At 41.2% G+C, this 25,861-nt stretch overlaps 1 protein-coding gene across 3 annotated transcripts in view; it reads left to right on the forward strand.

The window, feature by feature from the left end:
* Positions 1-25,861, forward strand: part of HOOK3 (hook microtubule tethering protein 3) — an 88,218-nt gene that overhangs the window by 57,260 nt on the left and 5,097 nt on the right. For all 3 annotated transcript variants that reach the window (XM_064477383.1, XM_031439971.2, XM_031439972.2), the window contains exons 13-21: positions 559-646; positions 4,795-4,864; positions 7,677-7,817; positions 12,335-12,422; positions 16,893-16,927; positions 20,493-20,575; positions 21,611-21,711; positions 23,269-23,373; positions 23,812-23,883. In XM_064477383.1, the coding sequence (XP_064333453.1) occupies positions 559-646; positions 4,795-4,864; positions 7,677-7,817; positions 12,335-12,422; positions 16,893-16,927; positions 20,493-20,575; positions 21,611-21,711; positions 23,269-23,373; positions 23,812-23,883 (783 nt within the window). The remainder of the gene's footprint in view (positions 1-558; positions 647-4,794; positions 4,865-7,676; positions 7,818-12,334; positions 12,423-16,892; positions 16,928-20,492; positions 20,576-21,610; positions 21,712-23,268; positions 23,374-23,811; positions 23,884-25,861) is intronic.

The following is a 25,861-nucleotide window of genomic DNA, read 5'->3' on the forward strand; positions in this document are numbered from 1 at the left end:
ATTAAAAGAATATGTTTACTTCTCTTCTAATTTCTTTTATTTATATCTTTTCTACTACTGTTATTTCTTTCACATTGATTTACTTAGAACTTTCTGTGTATTTATGTAGCTTTTCTGTTTTCTGTATAAGTAATATAGAGGACACGAATTCTTTTTGTTGTTATTCAGCGTATTTCGAAGCTTTTAAAAATATTTTTTACTTTGTCCTGAGACATGAATATTTAACACTTTGTTGTTTGATCTTTTGTGTCTCCTGAAAAGAGTGTTATTTACATAATAAGGTCTTCATTGCTGTGGGTGGAGCAGTTTTGCTTCCTGTGTTTAACTGGATGGCTTACTGAATGTAGCCTTACACACAGTGTATCTTCCATATTGTTAAATGGGGGAAAGTTGTGTAATCTTTTCCTTCTGTGATCTTTCTATAGAAGATCAAAAGATTTATTAACCCATCCACGTTCACCACCGTTTATCATTCCGTTCGGTAAGGCAGAGACCACTGATGACTGAACTCACAGAAGCTGAAGCTAACTTTCCTTACTCTTCTTAATGTCCCTCCAGAGGTTAAGAACAGAGAGGGATTCCCTGAAGGAAACCATTGAAGAGCTTCGCTGCGTACAGGCTCAAGAAGGACAGCTCACAACTCAAGGTACCACCTTTTCAGAAGCCCGAGCAAGGTCGTTTGCTTCTAATAGCATCAGTAAAAATATTAGATTCGTTTTAAGATGATTGCACCAACAAGCGAGGATTTAAAGTTGGTGAAGAGACGATGAGATTGATGTAAATTTTGAACTGTACCCAGGTTTTATGGCAAGTAGGCTGTAATTATGAGACCGGATTTGCTTGCTGACTTTTTCATTTTAATTATACTTAAGTGTTTGGGTTTTATTAAATCAAAAGCATAAACATTTGTTAAGTCATCTCTGTTAATAATAAACCTGGAAAGTTTTACTCTGGAAGGTTTCTAATGACCTCTTCAAAAGAATGTCAAACTTTCTAAATCAATGATTCTTTTCAGCTGAGGTGTGAGGTGGGTATCAGTTCACTAAGGCACTTACATCCAAAGTGGGAGACTTCTCCCAGGAAAGGAGCAGCACTGAGCTGAGGGTTTACCTTCCGCTGCATTACCATCATCACACGGGGGAGACGGGAGCCTGACTGATGGGTTGTACAGCTTCCCAGTCTGTTCACTCCCATTCTAATAACCACCCTTGGTTTTTCAGTTCCCCAAAATCAGAATTTTCCTTTTGCTCCCACTGCAGCCTCCTTTTCCCCTCCTCATCCCCACCAAACCTGCTCATTTGCTCCATCCACCTCCAACCCTCCTCTGCCGTTTCTGTTTATCACTGTTGATACCTCATTTTCCGGCTCAGCCAGCCTGCACACCGGCCACTTCAACTGTGTTCTCATCCCCACCCCATCTCCTTATGCTCTTCACCTATTTCTGGACCAGCTTGTCAAACCCTCATTCGGTTTTATTCTCTATTCCAAATTACCAAGGCCAGCTAAAGAAAATTTCATGTCTTCTGGTTTTTTTTCTTTCTTTTGGTTTTTGTTCACTGGGGTGTAATTGACATGTAACATTATACCATTAGTTTCGCATGTACAGTACGATTCAATATTTGTATATGTTGCAGAATGATCAAGCACTAAGCCAAGTTAGTTAACAACTATCACCATACGTATTGAAACATTTTTTTTCTTGTGATAACTTTTAAGACCTACTCTTAGCAACTTTCAAATATGCAATACTGTGTGATGCTGTACACCATGCTGTACATTAACGTCCACGTGACTTACTTATTTTACAACTGGAATTTTGAGCCCCGTCACCCATTACCCCACCCCGTCCTCTCTTTTCCAAAGTGGCTGCACCAATTTACATTCTTATCACCTGTGCACAAGGGTCCCTTGTTTCCACGTCCCCAAAGATACTTATTATTTCTCTTCTTTTTGAGAACAGCCGTTCTGACAGGTGCGAGGTGACAGCTCACTTTGGTTTTGCTTTGCATTTCCCTGGTGACTAGTGAAACTGAGCATCTTTGCGTGTACCTGTTGCCTATGTGTATGTCTTCTTTGGAAAAATATCTATTCAGTTCCTTTGCCCATTTTTTAATTGGACTGTCTGAGGTTTTTGGTATTTAGTTGTATGAGTTCATTATGTACTTTGGCTATTAACCCCTTATCAGATACATGATTTGTAAATATTTTCTCCCACTTGGTAGGTTGCCTTTTCATTTTGTTCACAGTTCCCTTTGCTGTGCAGAAGCTTTTTAGTTCGATGAAGTTCCACTTGTTTATTTTTGCTTTTGAGACAATCATGTAACTTTCTTGATTGTCCTCACCACCCTAAAAAATTATTTATCATAATTGGATCCTTGCTGCTTGGCCATCCTTTCATATATCTCTAATCAACTTTACATAAGTTTTCCCCAAATTTTAAGAATCCAGCCTTGAAACTTAATGATTTAATTCTCAGCTCCTATGTCACCAAGAAAAGGCAGGTAAATTTATGTAAACTTTCACATCTGTTTCTTTGCTACCTTTATTTATTTATTTTCAATAAATACTTTTTATGATTTTTTTTCTCTTTTTTCTTTATGGGGGGGAGGTAATTGGGTTTATTTATTTGTATTTGGAGGAGGTACTGGGGATTGAACCCAGGACCTTGCGCATGCTAAGCATGCACTCTACTGCTTGAGCTATACCCTCCCCTCCTCTTTGCTTCCTTTAAACCTCTATGTTTTAACTTTATTTATGTATATATCCTTGAGCTAACACTTCTGCTCTAAAAATTTACCCTAATGAATTAAAGCATTGTTTATAATAGTGGAATTTAGAAATAACATTAAAGTTCAGCAGTACAGGAATGACATTCTCATTCAACTGTATACTTTAGAGCCATTAAAAAGAATGAAGTAAATCTTACATATGCCTGACATGGAGAGCTGTTATATCATTACACTAAAAGAGTAGATACCCCATTTATGATAAACACTCTTAGCAACCTAGTAAAGGATATCAATAAGAAACCTACAGTAACCTCATACCTAGTAATGAGAGGTTAAACGCTTTTCCTCTGAAATCAGGAATGAGGCAGGGCTGTTAGGTCTTGCCGCTTCTGTTCAGCATGGAGCTTGTAGCCAGTGTAGTCAGACAAGAAACAGAAATATAGCATCCAGATTGGCAAGGAGGATGTAAAAAAATCATAGATCTGATCAGTGAGTTCAGCAGGGTCTCAGTGTTTCAAGATCAGTGTATGAACACCAATTCTGTTTGTATACTACTAGTAAACAGTCTGAAAATGACATTACAATAGTGTTATAAAGGCAAATGCTTAGGAATAAGTTTAACAAAGAAATGCAAGACTTCTACAGTAGAAACCACAAATCACTGCTGAGATAAATTAAAGGTCTAAATAAATGTAAGATGTTCCATGCTCAGATATTGGAAAATACACCATAGTTAAAGACAGTTCTCTTCATGTTGCTGTGAAGATTCAACTCAATCCCATTCGAATTCTCAGCAGACTTTTTATGAAAATTCACAAGCTGATCCTACAATTTATATGAAAATACAAAGGAGGCACTACAGCGAAAAAATCTTAAAGAAAAAGTTGGAGAACTTACACATCCTGATTTCAAAAGTTATAACTGAACAGCGTGAAACTCACATGAGGATAGATGTAGAGACAATATACCACATTCATGAATGAAGTGAGAACCACGTGATCATCTCAACTGATGCAGAAGAGGCAGTTTGACAAAATCCAACACCCTTTCATCATGAAAAAGAGAACTAGAAAGCAAACTTCTACATCCTGATGAAGGCCACATGGAAAACCCACGGCTAACATCATACTCAGTGGTGAAAGACTGAAAGCTTTCCCCCTAAGCTCAGGAGCAGGACAGGATGCCCACTGCCACCTCAATCAAACCCACCGTGAGACACCACTTAACACCCACTGGGATGGCTATTACCAAAAACATTTAAAAAAAAAAAAAAAGGAAAATGACAAGTGTTGGTGAAGCTGTGGAGAAATCAGCACCTTCTTGCATTGCTGGTGGGAATGTAAAATGTGGCAAGCGCTGCGGTAAAGTTTGGTGGCTCTTTAAAATGTTAAACATAAGTTACCACGTGATCCAGAAATTCCATTCCTAAGGGCAGACCCAGCAGAATTCAAAGCAGGGACTCAACCAGACACCGGTGTACCAGTGTTCACGGCAGCATTAGTCACAGCATCCAAAAGACGGAAACAGCACATGCACCCACGGACAGGTGAATGGATTAAACAAAAGTCGTATATACGTATAATGGAATATTATTTGGCTGTATAAAGGGATGAAGTTGTGATAAACGCTGCAACATAGGTGAATATATTGAAAACATGATGTCAGGTGCAGTGGGCCAGATACAGAAGGACAAGTGTTGGTAGGACTCCCCTTATCTGGGGTACTTGGGGGCAGATTCATTTAGACAGATGGAAAGTGGAATAACAGTTATGAGGGCTAGGGAGAGAGTAATGGGGAGTTACTGCTTAATGGTTATAGAATTTTGTTTTGAGTGATGAAAAAGTTTGGGAATGGATAGTGATGGTTCCACAACAAAGTGTACACTTAAAAATTGTTCAAATGATATGATGACGATGATGATGTAAGGCAACTGCAACATGGTTTTTTTACTTGAATTAAAGATTTCAACTGTTAAAATCAATGCTCAAAGAAGGGGTTCGTATAGGAAGCAGAGGAGATGGTTGTGCTGTCTCTCAACCTTGCATCCACGCCTGTGTGTTTCTAGGGTTAATGCCCCTGGGGAGTCAGGAATCTTCGGACAGTCTGGCGGCAGAGATCGTTACCCCCGAAATCAGGTAAGGAGATCGTGAAGTTCACGGTCACACAGTATTCCCGGAGAAAACGTTCTCCTCTCTCATGAAGAGGACCAGCTCCTCATTCTTTACCACTGACGCTTTCAACCTGAACTCAGTGTTTAGAGGTCCGTGTTTTCAGCGTGCTAGAAGCCCAAACAGAGACTTGATTTCTTGCTTTGTGAGGACAGTGTTTCACACACACACACACAGCAAACTGACATGTCTGTGCTCAGGGATCCTCAGCAGATGTTTAGCAGTGAAACCACTTGGCCCAATGACAAAGGTCATGCCTAGCCATCAGCCTGCAAAATAGGCACTAAGACGTACTAAGTACATGGCATGGTCTGGGACAGACAGCGCAGAGACAGGAGGAAATATCTCCCCATCACTGCTCCTCTTCCCTCGCTAGTACCTTACATTTTCACTCAGTCATAGCATTTTAAATATCCCATTTATTTCAGTATATGCCTGGCTTTATGTATAAGAATGAAAAATTGGTAGGGAAGCACCAACTGTCCAGCAAAAAGATGAATGATTAATTCTGAATATTGCTTTTACCTTATCTGGGCTAATTTGCCCCCTTTTTAAATTGACACAGGTCTTGATTCTTCATGACACAGTTGGAGGTATGAAATAAAATAATGATCATGTAAAAGTTTTATAAACCGTGAAAGTTGCAGTAGGTGTTCAAATACTTGTGGAATAAATGAAGACAATGTTTATTGTTGTTGGCATTTATTTAAGGACAGACAAAAGAAGTATAATGCAACACCAGTTCTAGCATCTTGTATACCTTTTACTTTTCTGCCATCTGATGTGGCACTTTATTATTGGACCAATAAAATTTGTTGAATGAATGAACACTTATTGTTATGAATATTTATAAATAAATAGCTGTGTCCAAAAACCAGTTTTTAGGAAGCATATAGGTAAATGCAGTTGGATTTTTAACTGAGAGAAAAGAACAGTGATAAAGATTCAACAAATAAAATGGCTTTTTTTTGAGTATTACTTAATACCAGTTAAAATATTCTCTGTGTCCAGAAGAGCTGTCAAGAAAGTGAAATAGTACAAGAGATGAAATTTCTCAGCATATGTAATATACTTGATATATAATGACATTTTCCTGTCTAATTTGCAAAAATCTATTAAAGTGATGATTTTCACTGTGGAGAAATTGGAGAACTCATAAACTGGGAGTAAAAGTTTAAACTGATAAAGCTTTTTTTAAAATTAGCTTTTTAAAAATTGAGACATAATTGACATATAACAATGTATTCGTTTTAGGTGTACAACATAATGATTTGATACATGTGTATATCGTGGAACAGTTACCATAATAAGTTTAATTAACATCCATCGCCACACATAATTACAAAAAAAATTTTTTCTTATGGTTGTACAACTTCTCTTTTGAGCAGTCTGGCAAAATGTGTGTATTTGTGCCTCTCTTTTGACCCAATAATTACTTTGCTGAGAATTAATCCTGAGGCAATAATCAAGAATATACAAAAATGGATATTTATAAAGCTGATTGTTAATAACATGTTAAAGCTAAAAATGGGTAATAATCTAAATGCCCAATAATTAGGCATTGATTCAATAAATGATTCGTCTCTGTATTTTAACATTGTCATTTAAAATATTAAAATATAATGATGAAAAGATTGTGAGAAGTGTAAATAGCAGATACCAAGGTAACATACCGCGAGATACCTTTTTACAAGTGTTCGCGTGTCTGTACGTATACATAAACTCAGAAGGCTGTGTTTCGGCAGTAATTATTTTGCTCCGTAGGAGGGCCTGTATTTTCTTCTCACTTGCCCTTTTTTGGTCTCCCTGAAGTGTGCTTGTTTTATTTTGTCACTGGAAAATATGATGAAGTCATTGTTGTCCATTTACGAAATAGATCAAGTTCTATGTAACTGCTTCATTTGGGCTACAGATACGACTCTCATCTTTTCAGTAGCAAAAGTTAAAGTCCCTTATAAGATTTACACTGTTTACAAAATGAGAGCAGATTGTTCAGTGTGTTTGATGTTTCTTTTTTGTTTTTTCTTTTTCCATGAGAAGCACAGCTTTTCATAGCTTCTGGTGTTGACAGTAGTAGCTCCTTCGTGCAGCCCTCGAAAGACGAGTCCCTCTGACATAAAAGATGAATTGTATCTCCCACAAGTGTATCTCCAGTTATGTCTTCATATCAATTAATATTCAGTTGTATCGTCCCTGCAGTAAACGCAGTGGCAAGTTTTGTGTGGCTGTTTCTTTCAACATCCCTCAGCGTAAGCTCTGGGCATCACACAAAGAGCCTAAGACAGTGCAGCCCCGTAACGTGGCTCTGATCATCTGTCTTGTTTCAAGAATATCTGTGGGAGTGGGGTGGACTGCATATCTTGGAGGCATTCTTCATTGAATATTATATCTTGCCACCAAATGATTGGTAATTTAAGAGCACAGCATTAGAGATGACATTTGTTGACGAGAACCAAAGAACAAATACATAGATGCACTCATAGCTCAAATACTTAAATCTTTAGACTTAATACTTACAAAGGAAATAGGATTTTTGAAATCTTATTTATTGCAAACCATGATATTTGGAGATTCTATTCAGATTATCCACTCTAAAAAGCAAGTGCTCAACACGTGAAGCATAACATCTCAGCCAGTTACAACAGGAGCTAAGTTCTTTGCCGGTCCTCTGTCTTTCATCTCTATCCTGTGTATTAAATCTGTAACAGTGCACACCTGGATTTTGATAGCCGTGTTGTATTCCTGCGCCAGATAATCAGTTTTTCTTCTGCGCTCACAGGGAGAAACTTATTCGCCTTCAGCATGAGAATAAGATGTTAAAGATTAACCAGGAGGGATCCGACAATGAGAAAATCGCCTTGTTGCAGAGCCTTCTCGATGATGCCAACCTGCGCAAGAATGAACTGGAGACGGAGAACAGGTAGGCTGCGGAGAGGCGGCCACACCTGGACGCACGTCTTCTCTGTTCGCTTTGGCTCTGATTCCCCGAAGCAAAGGTGTGAAGTGCATTTTGAAAAGTGACAACATGCTACTCCACTTCACTTCAAGAGCACTTCTTTTCCTCTTTTCCACTTACGGACAAATTTGCCCCAAATTATTGTGTCTCTGTAATAGTGTTCCCTTCTTTAGTTCTTTAAGCAAAATGATAGCAAAGCCCTGACGTCTTCCCTTTCTAGTCACTAATTAAAACTGGAAGGTTAAAAAAGTCACCATTAATTCACAGTCTTTCCAGACAGCTCACTTCGTAGTCATGATCGGGTTAATTAGTTTACCCTGTTTTTACAAATTAATGTTTCAGAGAATTGATCGGTGTGAGGAAAATGGGAGGATCTGTCATAAGTGAATAGTACTTTTTAAAACATCTGCTGTTTCTTGTGACTCTAATAGGAAATCATCCCTCTTATGAACAATTCAGTGATTCCGAGAATTTAGAATCTGGAGATTTAACAAGAGCGTTACTTTTCTGCTTTCAGTTTTAAGAGTATTGCATTTTGCAGGCATTCAAAACTACTCTTAGGAGCAGTAGCTTACTCTGGCACGGGTTACGTTCGTGTTTTGTCGTGACAGTCTTCTGGTTCTTTCCTTTTAGAAACTGTTCCTTAGACACCAAACACGTGATGTCTTTCCTTTTTCTTAGGGCTGCGATATTCTGTCATCTGGCAGGGATTTGACACTTTCATAAATAGTTTCCCAGTTCACGTGATGTTACAGATTACTCCTCTGATATGCCTGATTGATTCGGCATTTCCCGGGTGTGAGTCAGTCTTGAGAGTCAGGATTGTTATGACAGTTTCACGTGTCCCTTCCTCCTGTAACGCTAATTTTTTTTTTTTTTTGTAATGTTGATTTTTAAAGCTGTGGAGGGAGAGTCGGCAAACAGTGTAAATACCAGGGTGATTATTAGAGCATAATTGAGCACCAATAAGAGGAGATATTTTTTAGATCAGTTTTTAGGAGCAGAGATCTGAATATTAGAAAAAGTTGGGGGAAGGGTATAGCTCAAGTGGTAGAGCGCATGCTCAGCACCCAAAAGGTCCCGGGTTCAATCCCGGTGTACCTCCTCCAAGCGGAAATTACCTAATTTCCTCCCCCTCAGCAAAGCACACTTAGAAAAAGTGGGAAAAGAGAAGGGGGAGGAATGGGAATTGTAGAAGACAGCCAGCAATCGCGCAGAGCCCTGGTGAGGGAGGGCACCTCGCGGTCCCCCTTCACCCTGGACCTCGGGGCTGTATTCAAGCTACGCAGTCAGGAGAGCCTTCTGGTCAGTGAATCCACACCTACAGCTCCTTCTGCAGCACTCCCCTGGTTTTTCCCAGGCCCTTTCCTCTTGTCTCCTCCAGAACAGAACAGAACAGTGAATTGTCACATGTTTGTTCTTACCGACTTTATTAAGTGTCGCCATAAACTCATATGAGCAGGGGACTGGTCACCTCACAAGTGCCTGTGTTACTTACATCTGTGTTTGTTTCCTAAATTACAACACGGATGATAACTCACCTTTAGATTTTACCACCTATGGGCGTTATGACCTATGACAGCAATAATCATAATAACAACCGCTAACATTTATTAAGCCCGTGGTTGCTCCAAACACTGTACTAAGTGTTTAAATACGTGGTCTTACTTTATTAAAGTTTTACAGACTAAGGACTTTGGGCTGAGACTCAGGCCATGTGACTTCAAAGCCTCCACTTCACCCACACCGTCTTTTTTTGCCAATTTATCTTCGGCCACGTTTATAAAACGTTTTTTTTTTTCCCTGTCTTCCTCTCACAGGATCCTTTTTTCTGAAGTGAATTATCATAGGTTTGTTCTCACCGAGTTTATTAGTAAATGTTGACATTACCTAGTCTCTAACGGAATCTCTTCCTGGTTAACAGCACTGGACTCGCACCAAGAAACCAGAGTTTCAGCCCCACTCAGTCTTTTAACTGTACAACTGTAAATGCAATTTGCTCACCACCCTCCCATCACCTTCCGAGGGAGGAAAGGTTTGCAGTCAACCTCCAAAGTCCTATGCAGTTGGTTTTCCCAATGAGCTAGTCTTTGTTTTAAAATCTCTGTTCCCTGCAGACCCTCAGTGGAGTCACAGCAGAACGGCTCAGGGAACTTTCTGGACGCATGCACGACTTCGCTCCCATCCAGATTGTATCGTGACCTTGACACCCCTTGACAACTCTGTGTAATGAGACTGATTAAAACAGTAACTCACTAAACTTCCCAAGGGGGAGAAAGAAAGTGGAGGCATTTACAGAATACCTACTACGGGCAGGTACCTGCTAGACATGCTTTATACATTGTCTCACTTAATCTTCTAAATTACTGCATGAGGTCGACATTACAACCTCATTTATTTTGCAGGTGAATTTCTTTCATATGCATTTACATGTCTTTTTATAGTTTCCTATGTGTGTGTATGTGTATGCTTCATACTTTAATAATCAGTATGTTTTATGGTATATAACGTTTACCGTGGCCTCCACCTAGTAGGCTTGTAACATTCATTTACTAAATCATAAACATAAACATTCATAAACTAAAAGATGGAGAGTTGAAAGTCATCGTTTGATATCTGTTTCCCTCTTGCTCCCCAAAAAGATCGAATAGAGTTACCGTTAGTAATGTACTTCTGTACCTCTGTTCCCATATTGAATAGGAATTTTCAGATAATTCTGTCACCGAGTGAAAAGGCAGATTCCTTCATGTGAAAAACACCAGTTATTATTACAGATTCACTGCATTTTCCGCGTGATTCTCACTAAGTTACAGAAGCTAGAGGTTTTCTTTGAGAATTTCTTGCAACTGGTTGAGTTAAAACAGTGTCTCATTGGACTTCTTGGCTGTTTGGATTCTAAACACTGTGGCCCTGCCTTGTCCTGAGCCGGGGACAGTCTGGCTTTTACTGCTGCCTCCGCCCCATCTCCCTGCAGTGTTTCTTCCTGGAGTCACCGGTCCAGGGAGCGCATTTGGGACTCCATCTTCCCTGGCCTCTTCGCTGCATCTATGGTTGTGGACCGTTCCCCATCCTCAGCCTTTTTCTCAGTTTCAGTGACTGCCCTCGCTTGTTTCTCCCGATTCTCCTGTTGCTCCTTTTCCCACCTTCTGCCTGGTGAGGCTGGGGACCATCTTGTCCCTCCCCTCCTCCCCTTCTCCGAGTCCTTTCTCATCACTGTGTTCACGATCGTGGCCCCAGTCATTTCCCCATGGCTCTCGGGTCTCTGTGGTCAGCTCGGGGCTGCCTGCTGGGCTTCGGATGCAGGCGTCACCTGTCCCACGGGCATCTGTGGCCACTTCATTTTCAGCAAATACCAAGTAAAGGTCTTTATATTTCTTTCTCAGCCTGTCCCTCCCATGTCCCCTGTCTCAGGAAATGGTTCTTGGTAGCTCAGACCACAATCCTAAGTCCTGTTTTTCGTTCCATGTCTTCTTCTGTCTTTTCAGTGCGTCGCCTCCTCTGTTCCCTTCTGTTTCAGGCGTGTGCAGTCACCGTGGTGAGAACTGACCCCCCGGTCTTCAACTTAAATAACATCTCCCACTCTAACTCATGCCAGTGTCATCTTTCCCAAACCCGACCTGATCCTGTTTCTCTCTTCTTGATATCCTTCAGCATCACCCAAGACCTGCTGGTCCACTGAATGTGGCCTCCTAATGATGAGAGAATTTATGGAGGTCAGGCTCCGGAATCAGCATTTGTGAAGGCTGGCTGGGCTACTCCCGTCCAGGCCAAAGTCTAGGCCAGGTTTCAGGGTGAATGAGGATACATTTGCATGGCCCACGAGGTTGTACCCAGCCCCTCCTGGTCCCCCTGGCTTCCTGTCCCCCTTTCTTCCCCCTGTACATTATCTTCAGCCATGCACTTCCTGAGCCCCTGGCACCCTCACACTGTTCTGTGTGCTTTGGACACACTGAACTCTCTGCCTTGAATGCCCATAATCATTTTACTTATTGTTCGAGTTTCAGTTCAAGGGAAGCCCACCCACCTCCTCCACCCAGTAAGGGACAGTTCTTGCTTCTCTGAGCGACCGTCACTCCCTGTCTATACCTCAGAGTGCTGTGCAGAGGTATTTACCTCATATTTGATTTGTTTACATTTTGCCTCCCCCTCCCCAAGTTCCTTGCCTGCAAACATCTCCTAACACCACGCTGAATGTGGTGCCTGACACTCAGTTCGAATAGATATATATTGAAGTGAATTTCAGACAAACACGTGAGCATAAATATCCCAGCTCAGCGAGACTTGTCCGCCAAATCACAGCACTGGACATCATCATAGAAATGTCAAGGGATGCAAAAAAATAACTGGAGAAGTAAGCTACCACTGTAACATGAGCCTTTGTTTTGCTAATTAAACCGTCTCCCTAACCAATATGACAGCCTAAGATGAAGGTCACAACTTCAGTCAGAACTTCGAAAAATCAGTGTCCATTTGGTTTCTAGGCTGGTGAATCAGAGACTTCTGGAAGTGCAGTCCCAGGTGGAAGAACTTCAGAAATCCTTACAGGATCAAGGCTCCAAGGCAGAAGATGTGAGTCTCCATATGTACCAGTGATGGCCCAACAGTCTCGTAATGTTAAGAAAAATTAGAACTTTGATTTATTATTTGATGGTCTCTATCAAAATAAGTGTGATTATATTGGTTATCGAAAAGAAGCAGTGTTTTCCTTTCACTAACGTTCCTTAGAAAAAGGACCAGATGGTACTTTATTGTCTCTTTCAGCCTCACCTTGCTGGGGAGCTAGAAGTTCATTTGTAGTTATGCTAAGGAATTAATTGGGGTTTTATGTTTTAAATGTGCTCAACTCAGTATGCAGAGTATAGGTTTTCCTCTCTGGTCAAAAAAAAAAAAAAGAGAGAGAAAATGCTGGTAGAGACTTTGCATGTTCCAGTAGAAATTTTTTTTTTAATGTTCAGTCTTTTTTTTTGGTACAGTTTATTTTTATATATCTTGAGAGGAGGTAATTAGGTTTATTTATTTACTTATTTTTTAATGGAAGGACTGGGGATTGAACCCAGGACCTGGTGCATGCTAAGCACGTGCCCTATCACTGAGCTCTACCCTCCCTGATCGAGTAGAAATGTTTTGTGTAAAATTGATTTTACGAAAATAATGCCACTCCTAGTATCCTACCATCTCTAAGTTTACGAATCCCTCGTTCTGGCCTCCGCCTCTCTCCCTCCCTCTCTCCCCACCTCCTCCCTCTTTCTCCCCTCTCTCCATCTCTCGCCCCCTCTGCTCCCCGCCCCCTCTCTCCTCTCTCCTTCCGGCAGCGCTCTGCGCATGTGTCACAGCGCCAGCTGGCTGGCCAGCGGCGAGGCCGGAGCGCAGCGTCCTGCGTCCCGCATCCCACGTGCCCACTGTCACCCCAGTGCGCTCGTAGCGCCTAGTCGTCAGTCTCTGCTGAAACCTTCAGTCAACCAGGGTTGCAAATCCCTTACACTTAACGAGCTGTGGACAGTAGAGCTACGACTATAAATGCTCAGAAATCATGTGAAGCGGGGATAAGAGCTAAATTTTAGGGGAAAGGTATCGCTCAAGTGGTAGAGCGCATGCTCAGCACGCAGGAGGTCCTGGGTTCAATCCCCAGCATCGCCTCCAAAAAATAAATAATATAATTTATTTTAAAAATTATAAATTTTTATAATTATAAAAATATAATTATTTTTATATAATTATAAAAATGTAAAAGTATAAAAAAAAATCCCCCCCCCAAAAAAAAACTGCTAAATTTTAATGACCATTCTTTGCTTCAGTCAGCTGGAAATTTTTTTTCCTATTGCCAGTGTAATTTGCTGGCCTTTGAGTATAAACGTGTTTCATTGTTTCCCCTTGAAAGTTATTTTGGGCGTTCAGTGTCAGTACTGCAGACACACCCCGTTCCATCCAGTCCTGTTAACATTAGAAGGTGTAAAAATGAAACAGTATATTACTTAAAATCTGAGAGTGTTTAGTATAAAAAAAACTCATCCCTGACCTAATTCTGTGAGTTCCTTAAACTCGCATCTAGCGTGGCTCGGCGGCGTGCTCCATCTCTGAGCTCACTGTCCTTCCGTGTGTTGGTAGGCCTTCTTAGCTTCCCACATTGATTCCCAGTTCCTAAAATGTCACCAACATTTAAACTACCTCATTCTTTTATTAAAAGGAACTAGTTTGAAGTGCCACGATTGCGGGGCGGATATAGCTCAGCGGTAACGAGCTCGCTTAGCATGCACAAGGTCCTGGGTTCAATCCCCTGTCCCTCCGTTAACAAATAAATAAATAAAAATAAACCTGATTGCCTCCTCCCCCCACCAAAATTAAGTAAAACAAGAAAAACATTAAAAAAAAAAATGCCGCAGTTTACTTTTTAAACACATGCCTTTATCCAGAATGCGAAATCACAAGCAAAACCACCATTTGTGCATGAAAACACCAGGAGGCCTAAGGGGGTTGAGAGGGGACGCAGAGCAGCAGCGTTTCTCAGGCCAGTGAAACCACTAGGTCTCTTAAACTGAGGTCAACATAGACTTCATTTGGGTCTCAGAAACTCTCAGGAGACTGTTGATTGGTTATGGTAGAGAGTGCAAGGCAGTGTCCTTCACAGGAGGTAAAAATGGCCGGTGTCAGTGTGAGCTCAGCCTCAGGGTGCAGCGGTCACCATCACACTTGTTTCTCTGGCTTCTTTAAAACATACAGAAAGGATTTTATTCTGTAAAAAAGTAATCTTACAGAGCCTGCTGAGGTGTATCACTCTGGCTGTCAAATCTAATTAAATACGCTGTCACTACTTTAAGAGACCATATTTCAGAAATGAGTTGCCAGCCCTAAAGGTACTATTTGCGTTAATGGCTCAGTTTATTCCACTGCTCGGATGCTGAAGAGATGTGTCGCTCTAAATTCTCAAAAATTCTCCCAGAACTCTTCTCTACATAGAGAAGATACAGATAGAAACGTTCCTCATTCGGAAGCCAGGCCTCAAAGTGGTTTGGAGAAAAATGTGGTCCACGATGCGTGGTTCTTCCCCCAGCAGACGTTGGATGTTTCTGTTTTCTCTCTTTCACGTAACCTACAATATCGCATCTCAGGAATATATAATTCATAAAACAGCCTGCCAAATGGAACTAGGTCCTCTCTGAAGAGCGACGTAATTTCTGCCTATTTCTGTTATCAAAAGCACAGTCCTTTCGTGTGACCTTAAGTCAGAGTAGCATGGTTGGCACATTTTTATTATTATTTTTATGTCATTTATTTTTAGCGTGGAAGCAGAAAAGCATTGTTACATCCAGTCCTATGGATAATTTGAGCTAGCCACAGTGTATAAAACACCAGAGAACAAGACAGGATGAGGAGACCATAGAAGAAAGAAAAAATGTACATTTTTGGAAAAAAAATGCATATCTTTTACTTCTGTTCATGAATTATACTAAATCGTTCCTTCTGTTGGCTGCTGTGTTTGCTTCATACTAATAATGTCCTCTCTGTCTCTTGGCATGGTTTCTGCTCAAGGCTATTGTAAGTATCGCCTCCTATTCATTTCTTATATATTGAGCAGTGTTTTGATGTGTTTGTTATCTGCCATCAGAGTCAGTGTTGTTGAAATTTTAAATTGCTAGAATTTTATGCAAAATGAAGATACGAGTATTACTTGCTTTACAGGTTTATGACCTTTACAGTTAAGATGCTTAAAGGATGTCAAAAACCTAACAAGTCAAACAAAAGGAACTCCGCTTTTTTTCCCATCCCACTCCTCCTCTACCCCGTTGTCATAATTAGTTTGTTTTCATAAAGTATTTTGAAGCTAGCTCCCTGTCACTGTCTGGCCACCTCCTGCCACGTATGTAAGAGTAACAGTCTTCAGGTGGAGAGGCCTGTGGCGTGGGTTTATTACGTGTCATCTCAGGGTTATAGTTAATTTTGCTTCGAGCCTAATCAAAACATAAATGCAGAATGCAAGCTAAGGTATTTAGAAAGAATTTTCCATTTTACCCACTGTACTGGAGGAGGAACAAGCCATGATCAGGAGTCAGAAGGGTTAGCACCCTTCCTGACATTTGGGGGAGGCAGTGACGAGGACACTGCCATCCACTAATCTAGCTGGAGTTTACAAACTTAGCATAACTGTGCATTTGAAATATTCCAGAGCTGTGTCTGAACGGACTCGGACAAACAATCGCAGTAATCATTACCGAGCGAGGAGGGTGGGCATCGAAGAGCCCAGCCTGCGGGGCGCGTTCCCCCGGGACTGCTCTTAGCTGTGATTAGACAAGCGTGTCGTGCAAGCCTCTGTTATTGGCTTTGGCTAAATTACTTATGTAGCCACTTATCTCAACTTGAACTCTTTATAGCCTTCATTAATTACATGTGCCCTACTAGTGCCAAGTCTGATCACGAAGCCCAGTGGTCCTGGACAGAAGGCCACCTTTCTTTGTTTATTTTGGGTCAGTTCCGATCTCCGGCTTCTCGGGAGACTTTTGTTTAACACCCAGTCAAAGCTGCGTCCTCCAGGATGTGAAAGGCTGCACACACCCCATCTTTCACGCGCCCACATCATCACCTACATTGTGTACAGCCTGGGCGAGTCAGGAAACTGTGATTAGGTCGGTCAGGATTTAGCGAAATTGACCCCAGACTTCACCGTGATGCAAGGAAAACAGGATAGGAGATAAAAAGTGCCTTAGGGAAAGTCTGTTATTAGAGTTCTCCCTACCTGTTTCATCCAGGAATATTAGGTCTGTGCATAAGTGGCTTTTTAATTCATTTCCCTGATGATAAATAGAGAATTCAGCTATGCACTAGCTGGGTATTTTATACTGACTACTGTCACCTACATAGGCTGCCGTCTCCCTTTCAGAGAGAAATAAACTTGGGTACATTGCGTGTTTTCAGTTCTTTGACCAGAGAACTTACTGAGGGCTTGCTCAGAGTTATTTACTCCTGTGCCCTTAATTAAAAGAAGAAACAACTAATGTATTAGTTAAAATGCTAAGTAATAAACTATTTTTTATTTTCTGTTTTCAGTCAGTTCTTCTAAAGAAGAAGCTTGAAGAGCATCTGTAAGTATTAAAGGTGCCGGGGCTCATTCTTCCACGGCCTAGCCGGGCAGGAGTGTTCTCTCTCGGGGGTTACGCGGTGTCCAGGCAGTGCTCGGTGGCCCCGAAGGTGGTGGAGATTATACGGCACTGAACGTGCCTTTAGTATCTAAAGGGTCACCTCCACCCAAGGTCCTCAAATCAGAACAATCACCGCATTAGAACTGTCTGCTCAAATGAGGTCCCAGGGTTTTCCATCGTCATGACAGCATTGACAGCTCCAGGGAGGAGTGTGTGGCCCTCCAGATCCCAAGCCAGAAACCTCTCCCTCGAAAGCAGTCGCTTTAGGCTTTGCACACCGGGGCCTGTGTCACAACCACTTAGCTCTGTGGTTTGAAAGCGGCCACCAACAGTATGTAACTCATGCTGTTGGACTGTGTTCCAGTAAAGCTTTTTTTTTTTTTTATTGAGTTATAGTCATTTTACAATGTTGTGTCAATAGTAAAGCTTTCTGTACAGAAACAGGCAGCAGGCTGAATTTGGTTCCAGGCTGTCATTTACCATCTCTTAGAGTGTGGCCGGTTGAATCGCCCTTTTTATGTAAATATTTTAAAGTGTTATTAAGCTTCTCAGTAGCAGATTTTCAGACATCACCTTGAATTGCCAACAAACCTACATGCGATTTTTTTTAAATTATTTTATTTTATCTTATTTTTTGGAGGGGAGGAACTAGGTTTATTTTTAGGTTGATTTATAATTAGGCTTGTTTTCATTTTATTTATTTTTAGTGGAGGTACCAGGGATTGAACCCAGGACCTCGTGCATGCTAAGCATGTGCTCTACCACTGAGCTATATACCCTCCTGCACCACCACCCCTGAACATGACTTCTTAATCTAAAAGATTAAATTTTAAAATACTTGTTTTTTCATGAGGGAGAAATCTTTGTCCACCTTTTTCGGAGGTTGACAGTGTTGGAAATGTTTTGTGCCTTTTCTTGGACCCAGTAACAGCTTTCATCCTTCGTATCACTTTCCAGCAAACCTCTGTCCTCGCAAAAACACGGAGTGTAGGTGGCCACGGGCTGCTCGCCCGCTGGAGTGTTACAGTGTCAGGCTCCATGCCGCAGGGGTCATTCCGCCTGTTCTGCTGGGGCTGGGAGGAAGTCTGTCGTCTGGCAGTTTGCTGCAAGCTCTCCAGTTTTTTCAATGTGGGAAAAGTGAGATGCTCCGAGCCACTGACACTTGGGGGCGGGGCTAACAATGGGCAGGCTCTTAAGGTGCTGGAAGAAGAGAATCTGTCACCCCCCCAGCCCCTGTGAGGTTACCTAGAGCTGGAATTTCCTGCTGAATTCTGTCCGTTTTCCATTCCGATCCCTTTACTGCAGGAAATAGAACACGTGTTGTTTCATAAAACTACTCTCTGACCGTTGTTCTGCGTTCAGTCATTTACATGGTAAAAAAGTCTTCATCAGGAAGACTGTATTAGCAAAGGTGAGGCCTGTGTCAGTTTCCTGGGGCCACCATAACAAATGCCCCCAAACCACGTGGCTGAAAACAACAGAAATGTATTCTCTGACAGTTCTTGAGGCTTGAAGTCTGAAATCGGGGTGTCATCAGGATTGGTTCTATCTGGAGGTTCTAAGGGACAATCTGTTCCATGCCCCTCTCTGAGCTTCTGGTGGCCACGGGGCGTCCTTGGTGTCCCCTGGCTTATAGATGCAATCTCTGTCTCCATCATCACATGCCTTCTTATAAGGACACCAGTCACTGGTTTGGGGCCCACCCTGATCCAACATTACCTCATCTTAACTAATTACATCTGCAAAGACCCAAATAATATCACGGCCACAGGTACTGGGGTTAGGACTTCACCATATCTTTTGGGGGGACACAATCCAACCTACAACAGAGCATCTCAAAAGATGGTTATCCTCATGCAAATTTAACACTACATTGAACACTATTTTGCACAGACCAAATTGGTCAAGTTTAAGAATCAAGACAAATTAAGTATTGCCAAAGGTGTTGCGCACTGGTCAGTCCCAGCCACTGCCGGTAGGAGTGCACGTCAGTTTACTTAGTTAACTTGAATGTGCACATATTCTGTGACCCATCAGTTCTGCTGTCTGTGTATACCCTGGGTTCCCAGAGATGCTGTGGTCCACGTTTACCAGGAGACATTTAGAAGAAAGTATGAAAGGACGTTATTTTTAATCACAGAAAAGCAGAAACCATACAAATATCACCAACTGTAAAATGATAAATGGAAAGGAGATGTATTCAAATGACAGAACACTGTACAGCAGGAAGAGTGTGTAAACCAGGGCCAGCACATCAACACAGACGAATCCGGGCACGGAGTGTTCAGCGAAGGATGGAGCTCACAGCACAGTAATACAGCGCACTTAACGTGTAAAAAGTGGGCAAAATTAAGCAATGTATTGTTCAAGAATATGCACAGAGGCCCATCACAAAAGTCAGGAGAGTGATTAAAATTACGGATTTTGGTTACCACCGGGAAAGAGAGAGGAACATGTGGGACTTTTAAGGTTCTGGGATAATTTCTGTTTCTTAACCTGTTTCTTCCCTGGGCTTGGTTTTTCTTATTTTCTGTACTGTATGTATTTATTTTCTGTACCATATGTGTGTATGTGTGTGTATACGTGTGTGTGTCACACCCTCAAAATACATTTCTTACAGTATTCTGCATAGAAAAGACCAGAAACAGACATAACATGCTGTATTTTCTTCTCTGTGTTTTCCTGTATTTTCTAATTTTTGCAACCTTTTTTCCCTCTCATAGAGGGAAAATAACCACACTAAATAGTAGAGAGAGAAGAGTTACACATACGGTGTAAATACTAGGAAAAAACTGACTTTCTGTTCATTTATTCTTTTACATTTGTATTGGGAAGTAACTCACAATAAAGATTCAAACCCCGAGTCCCCAGGTCTGCAGCCTGAGTGTTTTCCTGTGTAGGCGGGTCGCCCAGATCAGTCTGTAGCAATTTTTCAGCAACATACTGGGATTTTTTGGTCTCTCTTCTAATTAACTGATTACCTCCGCAAACTAGCCACGGGGCTGATCTCTTTTCACCCGTCACCAACTTCATATAAACCAAATACACAGTATTACCCATTTGTGTCTGACTTCCTGTGTGTGTACCATTGATTTATGCTTTTTTATTGGCGTGTGCTGTTCTTTCTATTAATTCTTATTTGGGGAACTACCCCCCCCCCTTTTCTGGCAACAAGATTTTGCATTATAAAACCTCTGCATAGTTTCAAATTCAATTTTTTTTATAAAATCCTTATTCCTAGGGGAAAAAAAAAACCATCATTAAGTTATTTCTACCCTCTTGTGCAGGTTTATATTAAAAGAACGACCACTATTTCAAACTTGGGATTTCTGTCTCTATTTTTCAGTCCTTCTAAAAACTGTACGTAGGTTGGATTCGTCTTTTCGTTTTTGTCTCACAGCACCTGTGGGCTGTGCAAGTGTATTCCAGGAATAAGGAACTTAGATCTTTCATTTCAAGGAACTAAGTGCAAACCCGAGGTGACACAGTGTCACGTGTTTTGTCACAGAGAGAAGCTCCATGAGGCCAACAATGAGCTGCAGAAGAAGAGGGCCATCATCGAGGACCTGGAGCCAAGATTTAACAACAGCTGTGAGTTTTTCTAATCAGCACAGTTGCCAAGCGGTCAGCCGTACGTTACCCTAGTGATAACGCGTTTACGTAAAAATCGGAGTGTTTTAGAGCGAGGCCCTATTCCATTCTCTAGCAATTAAAGAATTTGCCCTATTCACAGAAAGAGTATATACGTATATAATCATCTTTACAATATTCCTTACATTTCCGATGATAGCTGCGAATTCTTCCTCAACTCTGGATGCTGATGAATAGTATATGAAATTATTTTCTTTTTTTTTTTTGTATGAGATTCTTTTCATAGTGTAGTTGTGTCGTCAGTCTGCCGAATTTTTACTTTTATTGACATTGACACATGTGTGTAGTTTGATTTATTAATTCTTCTGTGTGTAGGTGGGAGCAGGACACAGACTTTCATTTTTTGTTATTGTGGTAAAATATACTTAACGTAAAACTTTTTGTGTATATGGGTTTAACCATTTTTATGTATATGGTTCAGTGATAGGTGCATTCACGCTGCTGTCCAACCCCCATCCGTCTCCAGAACGTCTTCATCTTCCCAAACCGAAATCCCTACCCATTCAACACTCACTCCCCCTCCTCCCCTCTCCCCAGTCCTGCTAGCCTCGCTGCTACTTTCTGTCTCTGAACACTTGACTCATAGGTAACTCATATAAGTAGAATCATGTCGTATTTGTCCTTTCGTGTGCAGCGTATTTCATGTAGCATAATGTTATGACGTGTAACAGAATTAAGGGTGAATAATATTTAGTTGTACATATAAATATACCACATTTTGTGTATCCCCTCAGCCATCACTGAATACATTTTAACATGTGCACTTTCATACTGTGTAGTTTTGTTTATAAGAAAAAAAAAGCTTTAGGTTTAAAAAATTGTGAATTTTTTTTAAAAAATTATATATAGGGATAGACTAAATCTCACAAAGCTGTTAACTATTTATTATTTTGTCAGTGGAAATCTTTTTAAAGTTGTTACAATCTAAAAAAAAAAATTTTTTTTTTTTTTTTTTTTTTACCATCTCATCGGTAGCCTTAAAAATTGAAGAATTACAAGAAGCTTTACGGAAGAAAGAAGAGGAAATGAAACAAATGGAAGAACGATATAAAAAATACTTAGAGAAAGCCAAAAGTGTAAGTGTGCGTTTGTGGTTCTGTCACTCCACTTTCTGAACGCGTTTCACCGATGTCTGAACAGACACGGCACGTGTGGTGACCTCTCGCACAGAAGAACACAGGACAGAGCCCGAGCAGAGCTGTGATCGCAGCACGTCGTCTCCCGGCCCCACCTGATAATCAGACTTAGCAGCACGTGGTGGGAGGGCCGACACCCCATGCCTCCTGGCGGCTTGTCGCTGTCAGCAATGCTTAGCCTGAATCAAAGCCATCTTCCCGGCTTCACTTTCAGATCCCAAGGAAAATGAGGTTATTGGAGCAAATAACATACCTTTTGGAAACCATCAGATGAATCCAGACTTTGAGATAAAAGTTAATATTATGAAAAGCAGAAATAGGCATGGGAGTATGGGGGAACACAAGAGGCTGTTCTAAGTTAAAAGAGCCCAGGAGGGCAGGATGTAGCTCAGTGGTAGGGTGTGTGCTTAGCATGCATGAGGTCCTGGGTTCAATCCCCCATTCCTCCATTACAAAAAAATAAACAAGCCTAATTACCTCTCCCCCCAAAACAAACAAAAAACCAATAAATAAATAAAACAGGAGCTCAGAGGAACCCAAGTACCAAATGCAGTGGTTCTGGATTGGGGGCTTCAGGGGCAGTTGTAGAAGACATTCGGGGGACACCCCTGGAAATGTGGGTTGGACTGAACTGTGGTGATTTACAGAGCTGCTCGTCTTCTTACGGATGATACTGGCTCTGTGACCGTGTGGGAGAAGGTCCTTAGTCTAAGGAGACGCGAGTTGCAGCACTGCAGGGTCGTGTGTCAGGAGACGAGTGGAGCAGCAGTTGGTGAATCTGGTTAAAGAAAATGAGTTTTTATTGCTCTGCTCTTTTGAGTTTTCTGTAGGTTTAATCATTTTTGATAGTGTGACTATTGGGCCAAAAAGCAGAAAGACTCTTCCCGGAAGCCCTGAGCTGGCCAGCTAGAATTGCTTCAGCTGCCCATGTCTAAACCCAGCCACTGGCGGAGGGAAGGGCCGCGGTGACCGGCTTGTAGACCAGCTCGCTAATCGCACATCTGGCCAGAGGCAGAGGCCCCCCCGAGCCAAATCAGAGGAGCCGAACAGGGAAGATGGCTGTCAGGTGTCTGCTGTGGTGTCACTGATTAATTTTAAGTCAGAATTACTTTTTTTTATTTATCTATTTTGGGGGGTGGGGGGTAATTAGGTACATTTATTTATGTATTTATTTTTAGAGGTGGTACCGGGGATTGAACCCAGGACCTCATGCATGCTATAAGCATGCACTCTACCGCTTGAGCTATACCCTCCCCCAGAATTACTTCTTATAACTGATTCTTTTATATGACTTTAAAGTTGCATGTAAGTAAAAGTTGTAACAAGTGAATATCGTTTCATACATTTCAGATTTTAAAGTTTCCTTGTAAGGTAGCTTTTGATTCCCATAAGGTTTATCCTTTTTTCTTTTTTTCTTTTCCTTTAAATAACTACTTCCTTAGATGTCACACTCTAGGTTTGAGACTTTAAAAATGTTTCTTTGATGACTTTTTGCAGGTTATCCGAACTTTAGACCCTAAACAGAATCAAGGAGCAGCGCCAGAAATACAGGCTCTTAAAAACCAGCTTCAAGAACGGGACCGACTATTCCATTCATTAGAGGTAGCTTACTGTACTTCGTGATAAGACATGTGATTTTTGGTTCTTTATTTTCTAGAAGACTTGCTATACATAGTTGCCCCTCAGCATCCATGGGGCACTGCTACTAGAATCCATGGATGCTCAAGCCCCTTGTATAAAGTAGCATAGATGGTTATTCGTGTATAACCTAATCAGCACATCGTCTGTGTGCTTTAAATCATCTCTAGATGACTCGTAGTGCCTCATACAATATAAATGCTGTGTAAATAGTTGCCAGTGCGTGGCAAATTCAAGTTCTGGTGTTTGGAACTGAGCTGGGTCGAATCTGCAGGTGCGGAACCCGCAGGTTTGGAGGGCCGACTGTACAACTGTGTCCATGAATTTAGGTAATTGTGAGCATTCTGTTGATCTTGAATTGTGTTTCATCTTTACATGCTTCCATGTGCTTGTTTTTTTTAGAAAGAATATGAGAAAACAAAGAGTCAAAGAGAGATGGAGGAGAAATACATCGTTAGTGCCTGGTACAATATGGTAAGAAAACAACTTCCAAACACACTGCCAAGCTCAGCGAGTGTGTAACGTTAGTTATACTCCCTTTTACTGCAGCAGTAATTCTACCAAATGAATGTAAAAATAATTGCTGTCCTAACACACGCTAACAAACCCTAATGCTGATCTTAAGGCTAAAGACCAGACACGAGAACTGCCATTTGGTTAGAACTTTGGTTTACAACGTTTCGGACACACCATCATCCCTGTCCCAGAGGCTAAAAAGGTAAATGGCAGTTCGGTGTCTGTCCCTCAGTACCACTTTATTCTAGGGGCTGGGACTTTAGTAATATCTGAACAGAGATGCGGTGGCTTCTGTTTTGTGGGACTGTTTCAGTGCCTTTGCAAGAGTGGTACTTATAATGAAAATACTTTTAACCGTCCAACAGAGTTGGTAAATATTCATTGTGTTAGACCCCAGACAACTGGAGGTTTTGAAATTGACTTTTCCAACACACACACACACACACACACACACACACACAAAATACTTGGAAAATAAATACTCATCATTTTGGGCTTCAGTAAGAGTTTTCTGGATATGAAGATTTTGAAGAACGCTCTGTTTTTTTTCAGTATCTTTTCCTAGACCTTTCCTTCTTTTTCTTCATTTTCTTCTTGGTTCTTCTTCCCAGTAAGACCACTTCTGCCTTTTCAAAACGTTAGTTCCCTGAGGCAGGAAGTTGGACCTGATTCCTCCATCACACCCCCCTGACCCTGTAGCTGTGCTATTGGCTCAATACCGTTATTCCTGTTTCACAGTTACAACTGATACTGTGTCTTAAAGGTTAATGTCTCAGGTCTCATCATGTGATTTAAGCTGTCAAAAATTCATACTTGTGCTGTACACCAGAGACAGACAGACTGTAATTGACTGCACTTCAATTAAATAAAAGAAAATTCATACAATTTCATGAGATGTCCACATTTATATCTGCCTTGGTTAAAATACATATTTAACTCATACAACACTGTAAATCCTTTATACTTTAATTTTTAAAGTGTTTTTTAAAAAAATCTACACATTTAAGATTTTATCACAGTTTTAAAAAACAAAAGAGGAAATCATACTGGGTTTACAGTACTATTATTGTTAACAACTATAGATTAATTGAAAATTAAAATGTAAAAAATAGGGGGGAAAAATCTACATTCAAGGAAGGTTTCTGGGAACTGGTCCCAACTTCACCCGTTCTGTTTCCTCTTTGTCTTCCTAAGAGGTTAGTGTTGGCGATCTTGGAATCCTGCCCCTCGCATCCTTCTTAGTAATTTCACATACCTGATTGATTTTTACAATTTCGCATATTGCTTTTCTTATGAAACCAAACTTATTACTCTGTGAAACGCTGTTAAAGAAGAGCGCTGGTTTTCAGCTCTCCAGAGAATGAAGCAATAACTCCAAGTGGGGTTATCACACAAGTTATGTTCAGATAAGATGGCCCGTGAGAGCTTCGTGCACACGTGCAGGAAGTCCTGCATCTCAGACCACATCTCAGACCACTGAAATGGATTAAGCGTCTCCGAGAATGGCCTTGTGATGGGCACTGAGGTCTTAAAAGTGTGTTAGGAATTTGAGTAAGTTACTTGGAATGTGAAAGTGGGGGGGGAAAGGATATTTTAAATAAAATATAACTATGAATGTATGTAGCCAAATTACTAAATTAAATACTACAAATACATATCTGTCCATTTGATTCAGATCCTTAAATGCTTTAATTTCAAATTGAGTGAACAGCATGTCCTGGATTTCTCATTGGGAAGATGCAGAATGTTGTGTATCTGGGGCAGGCGACAGGCAGAAATTCTATGAAAAACGCTAGGCCAGAACCCCTGTTTTCCCTGGAGGCTCCCTAGTGATGGGAGGGCTGTCTGGCTCCTGTCTTCCCTATGCCCAGCTCCTCCTCCTGGCTGACCTCTCTGCCTCTCCTCTTGGCTCTGTTTCTTCTCCTTCCAAGTTGCC

This window comes from Camelus dromedarius, chromosome 22, assembly GCF_036321535.1.
Source record: "Camelus dromedarius isolate mCamDro1 chromosome 22, mCamDro1.pat, whole genome shotgun sequence".
Lineage (NCBI taxonomy): Eukaryota > Metazoa > Chordata > Mammalia > Artiodactyla > Camelidae > Camelus > Camelus dromedarius.